General features: G+C 40.4%; 3 protein-coding genes across 4 annotated transcripts in view; 1 reads left to right on the top strand and 2 right to left on the bottom strand.

Annotated features, from left to right (window-relative positions):
• Positions 1–689: 689 nt before the first annotated feature.
• On the top strand, positions 690–3,562 carry rab30 (RAB30, member RAS oncogene family). Its single transcript, XM_010743355.3, has 5 exons — positions 690–833; positions 1,917–2,015; positions 2,108–2,191; positions 2,271–2,454; positions 2,906–3,562. The coding sequence occupies exons 2-5, from the start codon at positions 1,923–1,925 to the stop codon at positions 3,154–3,156; spliced, it is 612 nt and encodes a 203-aa protein (XP_010741657.1). The 5' UTR covers positions 690–833; positions 1,917–1,922; the 3' UTR covers positions 3,157–3,562.
• A 4,001-nt stretch (positions 3,563–7,563) lies between these two features.
• On the bottom strand, positions 7,564–14,656 carry map6b (microtubule-associated protein 6b). Of its 2 annotated transcripts, XM_019259330.2 has the most exons (4): positions 13,471–14,656; positions 12,123–12,336; positions 11,470–11,518; positions 9,397–9,471 (listed from the first exon to the last, which is right to left on the bottom strand). In XM_019259330.2, the coding sequence occupies exons 1-3, from the start codon at positions 14,214–14,216 to the stop codon at positions 11,474–11,476; spliced, it is 1,005 nt and encodes a 334-aa protein (XP_019114875.1). In that variant the 5' UTR covers positions 14,217–14,656; the 3' UTR covers positions 9,397–9,471; positions 11,470–11,473. The 2 variants fall into 2 exon arrangements, with proteins under 2 accessions (XP_010741655.2, XP_019114875.1); XM_010743353.3 differs by lacking the exon at positions 11,470–11,518 and having other exon boundaries at positions 7,564–9,471; positions 13,471–14,648.
• Positions 14,657–15,206: 550 nt separating this feature from the next.
• thap12b (THAP domain containing 12b) overlaps positions 15,207–18,962 on the bottom strand; it is a 4,594-nt gene continuing 838 nt past the window's right edge. Inside the window, exons 2-5 of the mRNA XM_010743352.3 lie at positions 17,869–17,989; positions 17,662–17,769; positions 17,549–17,585; positions 15,207–17,445 (exon numbers count right to left, since the gene is read on the bottom strand). Coding sequence (XP_010741654.2) covers positions 15,515–17,445; positions 17,549–17,585; positions 17,662–17,769; positions 17,869–17,989 — 2,197 coding nt within the window. The 3' untranslated portion in view covers positions 15,207–15,514. The remainder of the gene's footprint in view (positions 17,446–17,548; positions 17,586–17,661; positions 17,770–17,868; positions 17,990–18,962) is intronic.

The raw sequence follows: 18,962 nt of genomic DNA, 5'->3' as shown, positions 1-18,962 counted from the left end.
AGCACAGAAGCACACCACCTCCTCAGAATAAAGAGCTGTTGTTTGAGTAGATATACTGTTTTTTTCCCCCAAACTTTAATGAAAGAACAAACAAACAAACAAATAAGGACTTCAGTCATACTAGTTCTCATTGTACAGTAATAACATAGCATCGGCATAGTTACGTGATACTATAATGAGAATCAAAAAGAAAAAGCATGAAAACAAAAAAGCGAAAATAAAACTTAGATGTGACAGACTTTGTAATATTACATGTAAATAAAGTTCTAGTTATAACTGTTGTGACTGTTACTGGTTGAAAATATCTGCATGAATATTCATTATAGATAGACATTTTTTTATTAGTAATTAACTTAAGAGGCTTAATAATCATATAGAAAAATAGCTTAAATGATGGTGATGAATCTTGAAATTTACATTTATGGATGTGAAATTTCCCTAATAAAATATAGAGGTTGACAATAATACATAGTTTCTTTTGTTTGCATTCAAAATAAGTGATAATGTTTTTATTTTTCCCTCAATGCTGGTTTTGTTTTACACAGTATATAGTTCTCAGGTTATTTCCAAAATGTTTTACTATATGAGCAACGATGAAATAAATGAGTTACATTTTCAGTCGAGTACTGAGATACTGTGCATGTGAACTGATGACATCATTGAGTGCAGTCCTCCTCCTCCTCCTCCTCCTCCTCAGACTGGCTGCTGCTGAGCTGCTGAGGATACACAGCCCAGAGGAAATATGCCCTGCCCAGCAGTGGCTCTGCCTGTTTGATGAGGTGACCTATGCATACCAAGTGGTTGTAAAGTCCGGGGATATCCCGGTGTTTTTGGTAAGTGCGAACTCTTTCCAAGTGTCGATGCGTAAAAGCTGCTTTTTTCTGGGGGGGGAGGATTTTTTTTCTTCTTCTTGCATCTGCAGATTGTGCCAAAATGGCCAGAGAGAGTCGCACGGTAGCTGCTAGTTGCTACTGTTGCTAACATCGCCCTTAATGGCAATCAACTCCAGACTGAGGCTGAAACATTATCAGGGAGGAAATGTGACCTTAACGCACATCCAGTCCGTGCACAATGGCGCATGGCTGCAAAAACAAAAAAAAAACAGGATAACGGATGATGAAGGAAATGCGACACGGGGTGGATTTTCATTTATATCCAGGCGATTCATGCTGAATTTAACCCTCATATGTCTCATTGTATCGAGGTTGACATCCAGGGATTCACCGTCGTCTTGCAAATCAGCAAGTTTGTTGTTTATTAGAATAAAACATGTCGTTTTTACGCACGCACAGGCCTGATCCACAGAGCTGCTATCGGAGCAGATGTAACGGTGCTGCAGGGAATACTAACACTGATGTTGCCCTGCCTGTTTACATGCATTTCTGTGCTCTGTGTGTGTGTGTGGAGGCTGACAAAAGAAACAGACCCACTGAGGTGCACATGTGGTCTTAATTTAGCGGATTACATTTACTCCTGCGGTGTTTTTTTCGGAGCCTGGGCAATGCACTCCCTCCTGAAACTGCACCTCACTTTGTGCACATATGATGGAAAATTAAAAAAAAAAGGGGGAAATCCGGTGGAGAAGTGATTTCCTCTGAGTTGCTCAAACTGTCCCTTTAATGTTGGAACATGGAGGAGAAAATATAAATTCATAAAATCTGTATTTATGTATATTAAGGAGCAATTTCCAGTGTTTTTTAAACTCAAATTTACACACAGAACATCCAAACCAGGTCCATTTATCTTATAACGCCTCTGATTTGTGTTAGTGAAGATTATCCGGGTCAAATCTCAGCTGTGGTCTCCCCTCAGTCTCTTTCGATGTCTCTCAGGACTTTCCAGACTTGTGCTGGAGACAAATGCAATGATTTAATGCATTCACCCATTTCCCTTTGTTCCTTTTTTATTTTCCACAGTTTAGCATGAGCATGGAAGATTATGACTACCTGTTCAAAATAGTTCTGATAGGAAATGCTGGAGTTGGGAAGACATGTCTCGTCCGGCGCTTTACTCAGGTTTGTACCAGTCTAAACTTGTGAGTTTGGAAATTGTTATTATTATTATTAAACTACTGAGTATTAATGAAATGTTTCTGTCTTTATTTTAGGGCCTTTTCCCACCTGGACAAGGGGCTACTATCGGAGTAGATTTCATGATTAAAACAGTGGAAATCAAAGGGGAGAAGGTCAAGGTAAACAAATTTTTTTATGTCAAATCATATGTTTTGTAATCAATGGACAGTCGCTCATTTCAAATATTCCGTTTCCCAGCTGCAGATATGGGACACAGCTGGACAGGAGAGATTTCGCTCCATTACTCAGAGTTATTACCGTAGTGCCAACGCCCTCATTCTTACGTATGACATTACCTGTGAGGACTCCTTCAGGTGCCTTCCAGAGTGGCTGAGGGAGATTGAGCAGTATGCCAACAACCAAGTGGTGACTATATTAGTCGGTAAGAAGCTTTGCTTTAATAACGGATGAACCTCTTTTATCATCAGGCTCATTATTCATTGGGAGAAATCTGTGAATAATAGCGTGCACTATATTTTCCCCGGAGCTGGCCTGGTTTTCTGAGCCCACTTCAATATGTGATTTCCAGAGATGGCATGAGAAGCAGTCACTGAATAGATCTGCAAAAGACAAAGCCGGTTTTGTCTCCGTTAACATGCTATTGTGTCGTTTCTGTGAAACTCTTGTCACTCCCTTCTGAGTGAAGAAATCATTTTTGTCTGGATGAAATAGCCCCCACGCTGTCTTTGCTTCCATCCATCCCACACATCTCACACACACACACCTCCACATCCATCTGCCTCATCTACACCCACCCACTGTTCAGATTTCGATGTAAGAAGCCGCATTCTTACTTTCGTTACGTTCGTTGACGGGTGCGTTGTCTTTTACAGGTAATAAAATAGATCTGGCGGAGAAGAGAGAGGTTCTCAGACAGAGGGCTGAAGACTTCGCCGAGGCTCAGAGCATGCTGTATCTCGAGACCTCGGCCAAAGAGTCCGACAATGTTGAGAAACTTTTCCTCGACCTGGCCTGCGAACTCATTCGAGAGGCCAAGCAGAACAAGCTGGATAACAATGACACTGCCCCGATGCCCGGCGAGGGTAAAACCATCAGTTACTTGAGCTGCTGCAGCCTCAATTAGAGAGAGCTCAGCCTTCTGGCCATGATTACTCAGTAACCATTGACTGTAGAGGGCAGATGGCTGAGCCCCAATGCCTCCGTCCCTCTTAAGATGGCATAAAGCCACATCTTAACCCCGTCACTTCTAATCCCATGCCTTTTTTAAGGCTGTACAAGGGAGTTAGTCAACTTTAGTTTGGCCTTCCAGGATCAAGCATTTTAAGATGCTGCCATATAATGGAGAACGTTGTCCTCAGTGCATTAGGACATAAAGTATGTCTGCCTGATGCATCCAGGAATCTGAGTAGGGCTCCATTTTGTCCTCTTCATGGTGAAATGGCAGATTTTGTTTCTGTTTTGGGGGTTTTAGGATCCATTTTCATTCAACATCAATATTCACCAGCAGTAACGTGAGTGAAAAAAAAAAATCTACCAGGTATTTTGTTACAGATTCCACATAGCTGACAACAAATGTCGCGATCATTGAAGGTTATCAGTAAATGGTAACAATATATGTTTACATATACAGTGTGTTTTTTGAGATTACCTGATCGAGTTGCAAAAAAAAAAAAAAAAAGTTTTGCAGACTTAACCCTAAAAATCTGTCGCACAATCGTTCATTTCCCGCTAATTTCAAGAATTGCATACAACTTTGTTAACTGTCATGATCTCATTTCTGAGTAGCATACAACTTTGTTAACTGTCATGATCTCATTTCTGAGTAGTAATTTGCACCTGTCATTACAAACTGTGAATTATTTGTTCCCGATAGAAGATTTTTACTTGCTGCTAAAATATGTTTTTATGTCAGATAACAAACTGAAACACAAGTATAAGTACTACATCGAAACAGTATTCTGTGACGCCATTATTTTTTTAGCATACTTGCAGTGCTTGCGATTAGTCGGTTGATATATAGTATGACGCAGTTGGAAAAAGCCTCAGATGTCGTCATCGGTAGAAATTATAGGATAATCAATTTTGTTTTTTGACTGTCAGATGTTTCTTTTATTCATAGACGTGAATATTTTTGCCTTCGTTGTTGCTGCCTAGCCATGAAGTTGTATCACTTTTTATTCCATTGAGGAATTATGTTCATGTAGTTTCGTATATGACTTGTTGTACTTCATGCTTTTATTGTGAAAGTTCTTAATTGTCCAGCATGTTTTGCCATAATTTGTAGTGTCTAACTTTATCTTTCATATATTTGCCATAACTGTAATGTCCTGTATTGCACAATGCCATATACTGCACACTTATTTTTATTGTAACATTGTCTTTTGTTGTACAGACTTGTAGTACATCTTGGCACTTTGCTTTTTATACTTTTGATTTTCAGTAATCCCTTTGTACAACCGGCGAGCATTTTGTTTTGCCTTTTACCTTTTAGATTTAACAGCAGTTACTTATTGTTAATCCTTTGCATCTTCTTGTCAAGACAAAATGGGGAATACAAAGGAAAACACCGCTGGGGTGTTGTGCTTCTTTTCCTTTTATGTGTACAAAATAATCCTGAAAAAAAAAACTCTGTATAACATTAAATAATTACACTAAACATCTGATTTTTGTCATGTTGTCATTGCTTGTGGCTGATTGTTGCACTGGAAATGGTTAAGTGAGAACTCATGGATCTAAATATTTTTGAATGTTCTCGAAGGAAATGTAATGATGCTATAACGTCGACCAAGTTTAGTTTTTATTGTTGGGTCGACCTTCAGCGCCGCTTTTCTTATGATCGGGTGCACCATCAGTTATGTTGATGTTAAGTCTGATCTCAATAATTAGAAAGATCAGTGACATTCAAGCACACCAAACGTAGTTACAAAGATGTCATGCTATGTGAACCTCCTGGTTGTACTAAATAGAAATACATATAGTTTGAAAACTAGACCAAACAAACAAACAAACAGATTTAACTGTGAGCATCACATGAAACATCAAATACTGTGCAGGAAATAATTCTGAGACATCTTCTGCAGGTATCAGAGTCAAGCTCTTACTGGGCTGCTGTGATCATGTGGAGACATTTGATAAAACACAGTTAATGTAGTTCTGTAGGCTGGTTAGAGATAACCACCTGATATGCACTAGATAAAGTTGTGTCCACCTTTAGTTGACTGTCATACAAAATTTTGTAGAAAAATCAATATCTTTTCTTCAGCTATGATCTTAAAACTCAGAGAATATGTTGCTACTGTTTGACAATGTATCCTTTAACAGACAGAAGACTGTGCAGGTTGGTTTATGAATGAAGTGTTCTTACACTGTTGACATTAAATACTGATAAATTTGACAATGATTTCATAAAACAATAAACCTGACAAAGTCTGAACTTTGCAGCTTTCATATTCAAGAATAAAGCTGTCATTCAATGTAGATTCACATGGGGTCGCTATTCTGTCTGTTCATTGCCCAGTAAAACCAAGACAGCCTGTCAATGTCTTTGTTATTCAAACTTGCATGAACCAAAACAGCATAACCTGTCATAAACATGTTAAACTTCAGGAAAGAAAGAAATTTAACCTAATGTGCAAATATTACATGAAACTGTCATGACGTTGGCATGAGAGAATTATAATTGTATAATGAATAATTCCATCAACCTCAAGTAAAGTTATACATGTTGGACTTGTCATGAAGATGACATTAAATATTATAAGGCTACAGTTAAAAGGGCACGACTGCATGGCCAACCTACTCCTTATAAAGAGGGTGGTTGCTCAGTATTCAGATGTCAGTGATATCAACAGCGATTAGAGGTCGTTTAAGCCTGGAGGAAACACATCCATCCAACCTGGGGACACCTTGGACACCCCCCAAGAACTGGAAGTTAAGGAGGAGGAAATCTGAACTACTTTGCAGACTTTGCTGCAGCCACTTTACTTTGTATCCAGGTTGACATGATACTATGAGATGCAATAGGCACTAACCACTAGAGGTCATAATTTGCCGACTATCAGCACCATTCTGCTCAATAAGTCTTGCCTGTCTAAGAAATACAATATTTCCGTGAGGGCGCATGCAAGTCATGCAATATTGTAGACTGATATTATCAATGCAGGTGTTAAAAATAGCCGTTTATGTCGTGACAATAATGTTACTGCTTCAATAAGACAAAAATGGACACCCAAATTATTTAGTTTTATATTTCATGCAGAGTCAGAGAGTATTCTACGCTTTCAGCTCAATATATTCAGCTCTGTTGATGAGGCTGTAGCCAGCCAGACAAGTCTTTAAAGAGGGGACAGTGCTTAGGCAGCTCCAGTGCCATCGCTGATCTGTTATTCAATATTTCATGCTGCTCTGCAAACATAAGGGACCATAACAACTGAATTATTCATGCAGTTTTATGTCAGGATGACTGATTCACAGGAAAATGACCACCAGCATCCGGAAGCTAAGCGAGCAAATTAACTGAAAAATGATCAAATAATGTTTTTATTGTTCATTTGACCTTTGTTTAATTGTTTAAGGCCATCTTGCATCTTTTAGAAGTGTAAGAACCATGGAGACAACAAGGCACTGATGACATCTATTATTAAGAAAAAACACCCTTTAAATGTTAGCTGTGCTTTCAGGACTGAAACATCTGCAGGACACAGCATGCCTTCCTGTTTTCTGTGCTTAGTTTGGCCTTTAGGAGTACTTTAGGAAAATAGAGCCAAATAAAACTGTAAAAAAAAATCACATTTCACCAAATAATCCAGTAATCATTACTGTATTTAGTCACAACAAGCTGAACGTAATTTTTTAACGCAGCTATCTATTTTTCAAAAGAGTTGATGACAACATGACATGACGAGCATGACGTTGCATTATCTAATTCAGTTTGTCTCTGTATATAATTTCCTGAACGCTTGTAAGTAGGAAAAAATCCTCAGAGGCATAAAGATCAATATTAACATAATGAACACTGTAAGAAAGAGCTTGATAACAGAATACAGTTACAGGTATCACTTAAGCAACAGTATCTCCTTTAAAATACATTATTATTAGAAGTATCAGCTTACATTGTGGTATGTTACTGGTGCAAATGACTGCAGGTGAAAATTTAGATTATATAACTATATAAAGGTTGAGATTTATAAGCAACATTGTTGGGATATATCTACAAAAAACAGCAAATATCCTGTTAGAGCATGTATATATTACATTGTGTTCTTTGCAATATAGTCAGCTACCAACTCGTGCAATTTTAATGTGCTATTCATTTCATGCCTGCATGAATTTTAATTATTTAGAAAATATAGTTAATTGATCTACTGTTAAATCACTACTTATTTCTGTAGCATTCAAGTGTCGTTGCATCAAATACAATCTCTCTTTTTTTAGCAACATTTCTGTGAATCAAAATTAATATTTTGACAGATTATCAAAGTGCTATTATCCTATGTGTAAAATACAGATGCAATAAGTCACAACACAAGCCTCGTGTATCATCATTTTAATCAGAGATCATTCAGAGCAAGCTGAGAATACAAGCACAATATCACAACATGTCTGCAGCGGCATGACGTTGTCATATCATCATTTCACTCTGGTCTGACAACACACACACAGTCCAAACTAGACAGCATATACGATGAGAGATATAGCACCAGGGTGTAGGAGTGCATAGCAGCACGTCTCATGGTTGGGTCAGACTTGATGCTAGCAGGCAGCAGGCTGTAGAGGTCAGACACGAAAAAACTCGCTCACTCTCTCTCACACACACAGAAGCTAAAACTGGAAGCAGACTCACGGTGGGTGGGTAGTGCTCGACTTGGCCCTCACACACTGCAGCCATGTTGGCCACTAAGGGTATCACGGTTTAGGTGACTGTGTGAAACAACCAGAGAGAGAAGGCTGTGATGACATTTTAGTAAAAACATGTCAGGCTCACAATGAACAGACGTGATTTGCGCATTTTTTCAGACAGCAGCTTTTTTTTTTTACATTTTTTTTAGAGAACTACAAGTCCTGGCCCCATTCCTTGTCCTTCAACACCTGGAGAGATCAGCCCATTCAAGAGAGAGGGAATTGAGTAAATATAGGATCGGGCCTATATGCATTTTTTTGTTTTCTTATTTAGCACAATTACAGCGTCACAGCTCAAAGGAGAGGAGAGGATGTACAATGTCACAATATACCGAGTCATCGTAACAACTGCAGTATTCCCATTAAATCAAAAGGAGTGGATCTCCATTTAGATTGCAAGAAATATGTTTGTGGGTGAAACCATATTGCTGGTGTGTGTATTTTTTTTATAGCTTTTCCAGCCACTAGACTATGATTTTACTTACTGTATGTACTTTAGTTTTTTTCGGTGTGACCAGAATCTATTACTACACATGCATTATATTTGGAAAGGTCTTGCCTTTATACATTTATCTTAAATGGCTCAATTTACAAGCTAAAATGTGACTGTGACTGAGTATAGTCTGCTAAAAATGTTGCTACTCAACCGAAAATGGGGTCCTGCATGCAAGCTGTAGCAATTATATTACAGTTCATTTGGTTTCTTAGCAACCAAACTGATGAAACCAGATATCATCCAGAACAATGAAATGAAAACCAGGACCATACAGCGGAGGCACTGTAACTAGGAAACGCAACCGTAAAACAGATTTTGTACTTTCATAAAAACCTCTCATGTGATACAGTCTCAGAGAAAAAGCATCCTCTTGACATTTTCTACAATCATTTTAATATTTATCTGAAGTGTCATCCATTCAGACAAAGGTAAAAATGCCCTTTCAAACACATACATGTGTACTGATAGCTCTATTTTTTTTTTTTAAATATAGTTTGATGCCAAACTGAACTCATATAAATAATGTGCAAATCATGTGCTCAATAAATATAAAGCGTTTCTGTGCACCAAAATACAAGGAGTCACACACTTTCACACATTTACATACACACACACTCACTCACACACACATACACAGACACACACACACACAGTTTACAGTGAAAGTATTTGCATTAGTCTAAAAGCTCAACATCGGTGCCCATTCGTAGGTGAACAATATATGACAGGACAGCAAAGAGAACAGGTGAGGAAAGAAACCGAAGGGAAGAAATTTGCCTAATTTGTCAAGTAGCCTTTGATCGCGCACATAGAAGTGTAAGAGATGAACTACTTTTAATGCTTTGCCTCAGCCAGTCTGTTGCTGATCTCTTTGCTCTTCTTTGTGACGACTCCCTCTGGTTTGGGTTCTGCGGCGCTCAAAGATGGCTTCTTCTTGGCTGACAGGGAACTAGCCATCTGCTTCTCTTTTGATTTTTTCACCATCTTCCCTGTTGTTGTCGTTGGTGTCTTTTTTGGTTTGGTGCGAGACACTGGTTTATCCACCTGAAAGAGAAGAGAGGTGACGATGCTGACATTAAACTAAACCCCAAAAAAAATTAAAAATAAACTTATTTGATGTTAAAGCAATAGTTTTAATTTTTGGGAAATGTTTTTATTTGCTTTCTTGCCTGAGAGTTAGTCGCGAAAAACTGATATCCTCTCATGTCTGTCCATTAAATGTGACACCAAAGTCAGCAGTTAATGATCTTAGCTTAGCATAAAGACTAGAAACAGTAGGAAACAGCTAGCCTGCTTCTGTCCAAATGCAAAGATTTGGAGATTTGAGTATTTGGTTGTGACTTCCTGAATTGTTCCCATGACAATCAAGATCCAAGACAATGATTTGCCGGCTGTAGCTTCATATTTAACAACATATATGAGAGTAGTATCAATCTTTTTCACCAAACTCTCTGGTAGAGAGCAAATAAAAGCATATCAAAAAAATGTCAAACGATTCCTTTAAACGATTACTTAATTCATTAAGACTCTAAATAATGTCAAAGTCCTATTTTAGCATGCAATACGTACCTTCTTTGTCCTGTTACTTAATGACAGGCAAATGACACCATATGATACAGGTGATATTTGCTTTATGTGGTTAGTGCAATGAAGATAAAAGAAAGAAAGAAACCACAGCACAAAAGGTGTGTTTGTGCCTTTCCTTTGATCGAACAGTGGTTCGTGCAGTTTTCCATTAAAATCAATTTTTAACGTGAGCATATCATACGAAGTACATGGTTTATATTAGTATATGATGTTAGTCTCACACTTTGAAGAATTCAATATTTTGGTAACATTCAACCATTAATATAGTGGCAAAACCTAGATGCTTAAGAAGCAGGGTCGCTGGTTTAAATTCCCAATACCAGCTGGGAAAATGTTGGTGCAGGGTTGAGTGTGCCCACTTAGCTTCTTTCTGCTCTTGTGGAGTTGCCACAACAAATAAAAGATTTCTGAATACGTTTTTTAAAGTTGTATAAATGAGTTGGTGCACAGCAGAAAAGTTGCAAACATGCTCAACTTTTGCTGAATAAATAAACCTTAAAAACTTGTCTATTGGACGAGATGGCAAATGTTTGTAAAAGGCTGTTTCTGACTGTAAAAAAAAAGGGCTCTATTTCTGTGAATTATAGGATTGTGGTGCAAAGTAAACACTGCACATTTGCAAATGTTGTTGCCACAGACTACGACCCATGAACTATGATCCTTAAAAGCACCATAATGTTCAGCCATTAGATTAAACACAGTCATTTTCATCACACAGTATTGATGCTGTGGACCTTGAAGAAAGAAATTAGATTTTCATGGCTGCATCGTACTGAGCTACAAATTACGACTACTCAAATCAGACAGAAAGGATAACATCATCTGCAAACAAGTGTTACCAAAAATGCACTGCAGCATTGCCGCTGCCATTGGCACACACACATACCCGACTGCCCCACCCTACTCCCTACATGGTGAGCCAATTGTCTGCAGAGGGAGTAGAAAAAACATTTGCTTAATAATATATGTTGCACCGTACCTCGTCACCAAAATAGAGCCCCAAACAGTGCAGATCTGTTTAAATGTAAACTAATAAAATGTGAAAAGGTTTTTGTCTTGTTGGCCTCCAGTGATGCAACAAATCCTTTTCTTTTGTTTTGATTCTTGGTGATATCATGTCAGCTTCTTTGTTTCTTCCATTTATTAATGATTCCACCCTCTTGCAAACCCACAGAATGTGCATGATCAGTTTTTGTGTCTACTCAGCTGCATAAGGTGTGGTGGGTGGTGCAGGCTGAGAGTTGGGCAAACAGTGAAGATGCCGCAGATACTATTTCTTTTTTGTTTTTTGGCAGGATTGCATCTGGCAGCTGGGTGATGCATGTGACTGTGGTTCGTACTGGCCAAGGCGCATACTGTGCGTGTGTGTGTGTTTGTGTGTGTACGATGTGCAAGTTTGCGTCTGATCAATTTGAGGTCAGCCTCCATGCCTTCTAGAAGAAACAGAGAACACACCTGACTACAGCAGATTTAGAACAGAGCTGCTCTCAGTCTCTGAGAAGTCCTACAAGAATGAGAGAGGGAGTGGCCATATGAACACACTACTATAGACACATATTCACCAGTTTCTGTCTGAGCTGTCGATAACATGCACACACACACACACACACCAATCTATAGTAAGAACATCTTCACATAAAGGCCTGCTTTAATATGAGATGAGGTCACTTGTTGCTACCATCCAAAGTTGGCCAAATTATGCTGAAATTACTGAGTCATTGTTTGTTTAGTTCGGATTCACTTTACAGGCTGATTTATCTTGGTATAATATAAACATTCCTTTGGGACAAGTACTTCTTTTGTAATCTAAAATTTCAGAAAATTCAAACAGAAGCTGTTTTGTTGTTGTTTAATAAGCCTGAGAACCAATCACCTGCCGTTAGGCCACAGCGATGGATGTCACGTGACATAAAATAACATTTATGCAGCAGAGCTCGCAGTGAGTAACTCAAGTTCAAAACAAACTGACAGTGTGTTAATCACAAAGCACTAAAGCTAAGCTACAGTAAGGCTCATTAAGTTTCAGACATGACTATAATCAATGCACATAAAGGAAACTCCAGTATTTCACAGACCTGCACTCACACCTGTGGATCTGCATGTCTCACCTTGGCAGGTTCCTTGCCAGGCTCACTGTACAGGCTGCGTATCCTCCTGCGCTCCACCACCTTGTTGTCGGTGGGTTGAACCTTCACCTGCTCCCCCTTATATGTGGCGCTGTAGCTGGTTTCCAGACTGGTCTCCTCCACTGGGGGTTTGTACTGAGATGGAGCTTTAATGGCCTTCACTGGTTTCACATCCTTGTAGGCCTTGAACTCAGTCCTAATAAAAATGGAGAAATGCAAACAGAGGGGATTTTACAGCTGCAACTTATTATTTTATTATCGATTAATCGTGCGATAATCTTCTTGATTAACTGAAGATCTTTAGGTTTCGTCCTGTTGTTTTGTTGTGCACATTTTTTCTGAAATGATTAATCAATTATCAGAAAAAGTTGCTGATTCATTTTTGGTCAGACTAATTGATTGACTGAAAATTAACGTTGCATGTTTTCCATACTGACGTGTAGCAACTTTGTTCCAACCGTGTTTAAACTTAATAACCAGCCAACAAGTTTTTTTTTTGAAAGAGACGTTTATATTGTGTTTATAGTAACTCATGTCGACTGTAACTCAGCACCAGGCTGTGCAGCTCTACTACCACTTTATGTCTGACTACTTGATTTATATCACAGGATTGTATTTGCATATTGAATGTTATTTTTAGTATTGAAAGTTGATCTTTAGATTTAATCGCTTAGTTCTATAAGAGCTCAAATGGCAGCATGAGTTGTTATTGTTTTTTTTACAGGTCCATGTGGATGTTTAATCACACCTAATATGGAAATGATATTTCTCATATAAGATTTCGTTTGGTTTTACTGCTTATAAGTCACATGTGTAACTTGTGGCAGTTCATTTGGGATGAATCTCTCTTTAACAAACTGAACAGGAGGTCACCGAGGTCACCGCTACATCAAATGTCAGCTTTAATGTTTCAGTGTGGCAGACAGGAGCCATCAAGTCTTGTTAACTCGCAGATTTCCAATTCAATTCAGAGGAAGGCCTGTGCACAGGAACCATGATAGGACACATGATTACACCGAAACCCTTTTACCGGCTGTACTCATTCATGGGCTTCTGCATTGATTGGGTAGTACTCTTAGGGAGGATAAAGCAGAAAATCAATAATCCAACCTTTATCTGTGGCGATATCAGTTTGCCTTGGAGCTCACTGGAGATTGTAACTAGAGACCAGACTGGACCAAATATTCCCTGATGTTCTTCAAATGTTATCACAGGACACAGCAGTGTGCAGTGTGGCTCTGCTCTGCGCCCAAGTCACTGTGCAGCCAAATAAAATACATCAAAAGCACCCCTCAGCCTGTCCTGATACTCTTCCACAGTGCAGACTTACCTGTAGCTGCTAGAAGTCGACATAACCTCCTTTATCTGTCTGTTGAGAGCGTCTGCGGCCGCTCTGCCTTTCCTCTGCTCGGCACTCACATCTGCAGGTTGCACCTGTGTCTCCGTCTTTTCGACCTTTTGCCTCTCTGCCGACTTTTCCCTCTTCACGCTTTTCTTGATCACCTCCTTTGACTCCTTCTCCTGTGTCTTCTCCTCGATCTCGCTCTTCTCCACGCCGGTCTCGGCCTCGGCTGCAGCGTGCTCCAGCTTACCACCGCTCCCTGCGCTCCGCTCCGGGCCTCCTGAGGTGGCGGTGGGGCTCGGTTTAGGGATCCAAGGGTGGTCGTTCTTCTTCGGTATAGGCCACGGCTTGTAATCCTTCTGATACTGAGTTTCGTTGTTGAACGGTGTGGCCGAGCGTTGGTACTCATTTCTGGGTTTGCAGCTGGGCTCGGGGCGCACTCTCCACGCCTTGAAGTCTTGGCGCATGACGGACGCAGTAGAGCCATCTTTGCCCGCTGCGGCACCCGTCGCGGGCGGTGCCTTCCCTGCCTCCTGCTCGCCTGGATGGGGCTGGGTTTCTATGGCAATGGCACCGGGCCTCTTCTGTTTCGGCTGCGGGTGATGGGCGAGATGCTGCACATCTGCAACATCCGAGTATTTGGTAAAAACCAAAGGCACCGCGATGTCCGCTTTGTCCAGCTCGGTCCAAAAGCGGTTGATGCAGCAGGCACGCGTAATGCACGGCCATGCCATGGTGATAAATACGAGAGGAAAAACAGATGCACAGAAAAACAGTGGTAATAAACGTCCTACTCACGACTCGAAGACTTGCAAGTGCTCGCTCCCTCACCCTGTACCCTCTCAGTTTCTGTCCAGTCAGGGTTATTCCTCCTTCTAGCTTTTATGTAATTCTCAGCCGAATATTTCTCACCAATCTTTGCCTGACACTAAGGAAGTAGAGCCCCCCACGCCTCCCTCTCTCTCTCTCTCTCTCTCCCTCTTTCAGTCTCCTCCTGCAGCCTATTTGCTCTTATTGGAAGTTTAAATGGACTTTAAAGGGTTTGCTGTGGAGTGCACATTGCTGGTCTGGTTGCGCATCAAAGCGACCCCACCCACATTTGTGTGATGCCTCGAGATGATGCCCGGGGGTCTGCACTGTGAGTTTGCACGGTGAACTATCACCTGAGCTCGTCACCAGCACAAAAAAAAAGAAAAAAAAAAAGGGAGGAGACGAAACATGTTTAACCCATACACTGCCATGTTAGGGGAAATACCAACTTCAAACTACAGTGGGATGCAACAGCAGTGTATTGTTGTTGGTGCGTTTGGAGGAGATGGCCGACAATCCAACAATTAAAGAACATGTTGCCACAAAGCTGACTCAGAAAAACCTCCATTTGAAGGATTTTATTAGACCAAACTGTGAAGAGATGTATGTAAAAAATCTAACATGTGATAGGACACTAGAAGAACACAAATAATAGCTGCAATAACATACAACAGCACATGAGACATTTTGAATTATTAAAAAAAAAAAGCAGTATAAGCTTTTTTTATTTATACACAATTAAATAAAAGGCTTCCCACTGTGAGTGTGATGTTGATGTAAGTGCTCCCTCTTGTGCTCCTCTTGCCTCATAGTCAGTGGAAAGAAACGAGCTGTTTATGAGTGGGCATAAAATTCATCTACCAAACGTAAAAAAACAAAACAAATGAAGGAAAGAAGCTACAAAATACAAACTGACAAAGACTCAGGACTTTTAATATTTACAGATCAAACCTGCTGCCTTACATTTCTAGACACGTTCTCCATGAGGTACAGAGTCTTAATGTTTCAGACCTGCCGCGTTTACTTATTTACAATGCAATGTTAACCTGCAACGCATCGCTCCAACATTTTTATGGCATAGAGTAAGAACAAGTCCTTTTTTTTCTTGGGAATCTCGGGGGCTGAACACAAATGTATCCATCACTTCTTTAGATTTGTATTAAAATGAACACACAAACATAAATGGGGGATAACAGAGGACGTTAGAGCAGCTAACTCAGTCTCATTTCATCACGTCTTCCTCGGCCACTTCCTCAGCCTCAGCCTCAGCTTCAGCTTCAGCTTCAGCCTCGGTTTCAGTGTCATCCTCTGGATACAGTCTGCAATATTTGTCCACCATGACGTCCAGGTCGTGTTTGACGTGAGTGTTAATGTTGAGCATTGCGAGACTTTTGTTCCACTGCTTAGCTGGCATGCTGTCGAGATAAACCTGCAGTCGTTCACTCGCCGTGTCACTCGTGTTGTCCTCTAGTTTCAGCACGGGCAAGGTCGAGAGCACCTTGAGGAACGAGTTGACGTTGGGAAAGAACTTGACGTCTGGCAGCTGAAGGGTTTCGTGGATGGTGGTGGGCAGGCGGACCTCTTTGCCTCGGTGCTTCCACTTGATTCTCCAGCAGTGAAGCTCTGCGGGAAGTGTGTCCGGGTTGGGGAGGTCATTGCGGTAAACGTCTGCATAGTTCTCCTCGGTGGTGTTGAATTTCATTTGGCCCATGACAGCTGGGACCAGTGACAGGCACTTGAGAGCTTTGAGGTTGGTTTCAGAGAACATGTCCTCCACCTCCTGCATGATGCCGTGGATAACAGGGATGGTTACATACTCCTTAAAATACGCCTCCTCTTGGATTTCACCCATATCGGCTGCACGCTGTTTGCGGAGAAACAGCCTCGGGACCTTCACGGGAATGTCCATGACGTCTGCCACATTCACAGCCTCCTCATACCAGAACTCGTGGTAGACGTCAATGTTATCATTGACCTCGTTGAGTGAATGCAGAACAGCAGTTAGACTGTTGGCAGCAAAAAACACATCGAGAGTCTCTCCTTGGAGATTCCTCCCGAAGGCTCTGGTGAATGTGAGAACGTTCTTTAAGATAACGATGGTGACGATGATCTCAAAGTCAGCCAGAGTTTCCGCGATCGAATACGCATCCGCCGTGGCAGCTTCAGGGAACTTTCCATCATCGTTGTCACGGATGCTGTCCAGGCACAGCAGCAGCGGCGGCAATATATCTAGCAGCACGTCAAAGACATTGTGCTGCTCTGTCCATCGGGAGCTACAGGCCTGTTTCAGCGCTGTTGCTTTCTCTTCATTTTTCTGGTAGTTAGTAGTGATAGCTTTCTCCAGCTCATCTTGAGTAAACGGGGTCCTAAAGAAAGCACCGACTCTTCTCAGAGTCTCCATGACGACCTGAACATTGGGAAAAGGCAGATTGTTGGCCAGGTGGATATTCAGTGCCAAATGAGAGCAGGGCATGTGCAACGCCAGGGGATACTTCTCCAACAGTAATAATGCCACAGCTTTCATCTTGGTGGTGGAGGTGCCGGTGGCCTTGTGAGCCTGACCACGGCAGTCCTCCATGCTAAGCCCGCAACGGTCAGTCAGCTGGGCCTCCAGCCTTTCTACCAGTTCCGACTCGTTACCGTCAAACAACATGAAGTCCAGAAACTCCTCTCGAAGGACGTTCTGCTGATTCACAAAGCGTAAAAATAGAGGCAGGTGTTTCTCATTGCCGAATTCAACAAGGTCGCCCGTCACTAGGGAGAAGAAGCGACTCTCTCTCACCTCCATTAGCATCTCCTCCCTCACTGTGTTCTCACAGATGTCCAGGAGCTGGCTCTGCTGGGTTGCAGAGAGGTATTCTGTGTTCACAGCTGTCGCCTCAAACCTCTTCTTCAGTGCTTCATCTCCAGCATTCATGCGGTAATCTAGAAAAGCCTGGAAGTTGTTGGTCATGTGTTCATCCTCAGATACTTTGTCGGCCACTAATGGGATACTCTGTTTTCCTAACATGACCAAAACTTCGAACAAGGATCTCAGGTATTCACGATACGCCTTCTCCTCTGTGGACAGTTGAGGTTCATCCTCATTGGTGCTTGTGCTATCCTCAACTGCTGCATCTTTCTTGGTATTAAGCTGTTCAATAGAAGACGCCACTGCGAAGAGAGAGAGAGAATGAAAACTGTTTACATAAATGAACACTGAAGACAATTAACATGCAATTATTTTACATTTATGAACACAAATATATTTACGTACATCGTCTTTCTTTAATCTTCTTTAGGTCTTCTTCAGTCTGAAATTAAAGATAAAGTTAGTTTACAAAAATCAGACAACAACCCTGAGAGGTGACTAACCAATATTTTTCTTACAAGTTCTTTAATCCGCTTGCGATGTCTCGTATGAGGATTTCTTAGATGGCTCGTCAGGTCAAATATAGTTGGAATGGCTGTATCCTTCAATACCGTCCTGTAGGGGCTCTGAAAAAAAACATCAGCGATTTTTAGGAGACTCACATTGTGGTGAAATAAATATAAACATGTAATGGCCTGTGGGTCAGAATAATGTGAGATACTCACTGTTTTGCACACCATAGCTGGGTCAAAGTGTTTGGCACATAATCTGTAGTGCTTGTTCAACTGGTCTGATGTTTTCGCCTCTAGATCTGCCCTGCGGCAGTTCTCTACCCAGATACGGCATCTAAAAAATAAAGACACAAACCAGCTTTATGTATTTGAAAAACAGTAATGCACTGCACTGTGTCTGCACAAATAAATATAGTATACAGGGCAAGAATACTTTAAAAATAACAACATGCTTGATGTTACTGGACTGTTGGAGTGTGGTGTCCACCAGTAACAACACAACAGATAACACAGAGTCAAAGTAGTATGGAAAAATGTCAAAAACAACAACAGCTAAATGTTAAATCAGGTGTTTTTCATGCTAAAATATGAAGGTGGTATCAGTGTGATTATTGAGACATTAGCTGAGACTACATTACATATATAGCTTACATAGTAATAAGCGTCCACAACCTATATCTAGTTTGAATGCTGAACCCTATTCAAGGGAGTTAACCAGTTAAGATTAAATTAGATTATATTACACTTTATTTATACCACTATGGGGAATTTCACTCGTAACAGCAGCAGAAATAAAATAAAAAGGGCAAACACGACGAACAGCCAGAAGTATCCTTCAGCCTATGCAATAAACAAAACAACAAACAAACAATACAGATGTGCAAAACGAGTACTTGAAAGTAAAGTGTCCATGATTTTAAATAATAATGCACAGTTTCAAAGATAAACCTCAGATTAAGCACAGCTTCCTAAAAGGTAATAATATAAAGACAGATTATTTTCTTTGTAATATGTTTACACAGGGTTTGGAAAGTGAAGTCTTAGAATAAACGTGAAAACAATGTGTTCTCTATCAGATAATGTTTTGGTTAGTAGCTAATGTTATGTTATTTCAGTCATTCTAGTAACGTTACATGATGTGTACATGAATACTGATATCTGTAAACATTATATATAGGATTTTTTTTAACTTTATTTAAACAAACAATATTACATGAACAATGACAAACTTTGTACCAAATCAGCGCTGCCAATTTGCTGTATATACTCTTGTACAATATTTTTTATTTACTATTGCTATTTTGATA

The sequence above is a fragment of the Larimichthys crocea genome, chromosome VII (genome assembly GCF_000972845.2).
Source record: "Larimichthys crocea isolate SSNF chromosome VII, L_crocea_2.0, whole genome shotgun sequence".
In the NCBI taxonomy this organism is placed as follows: domain Eukaryota; kingdom Metazoa; phylum Chordata; class Actinopteri; family Sciaenidae; genus Larimichthys; species Larimichthys crocea.
Note: the sequence above shows the minus strand (reverse complement) of the source record. Positions and strands in the feature narration are given on the sequence as shown.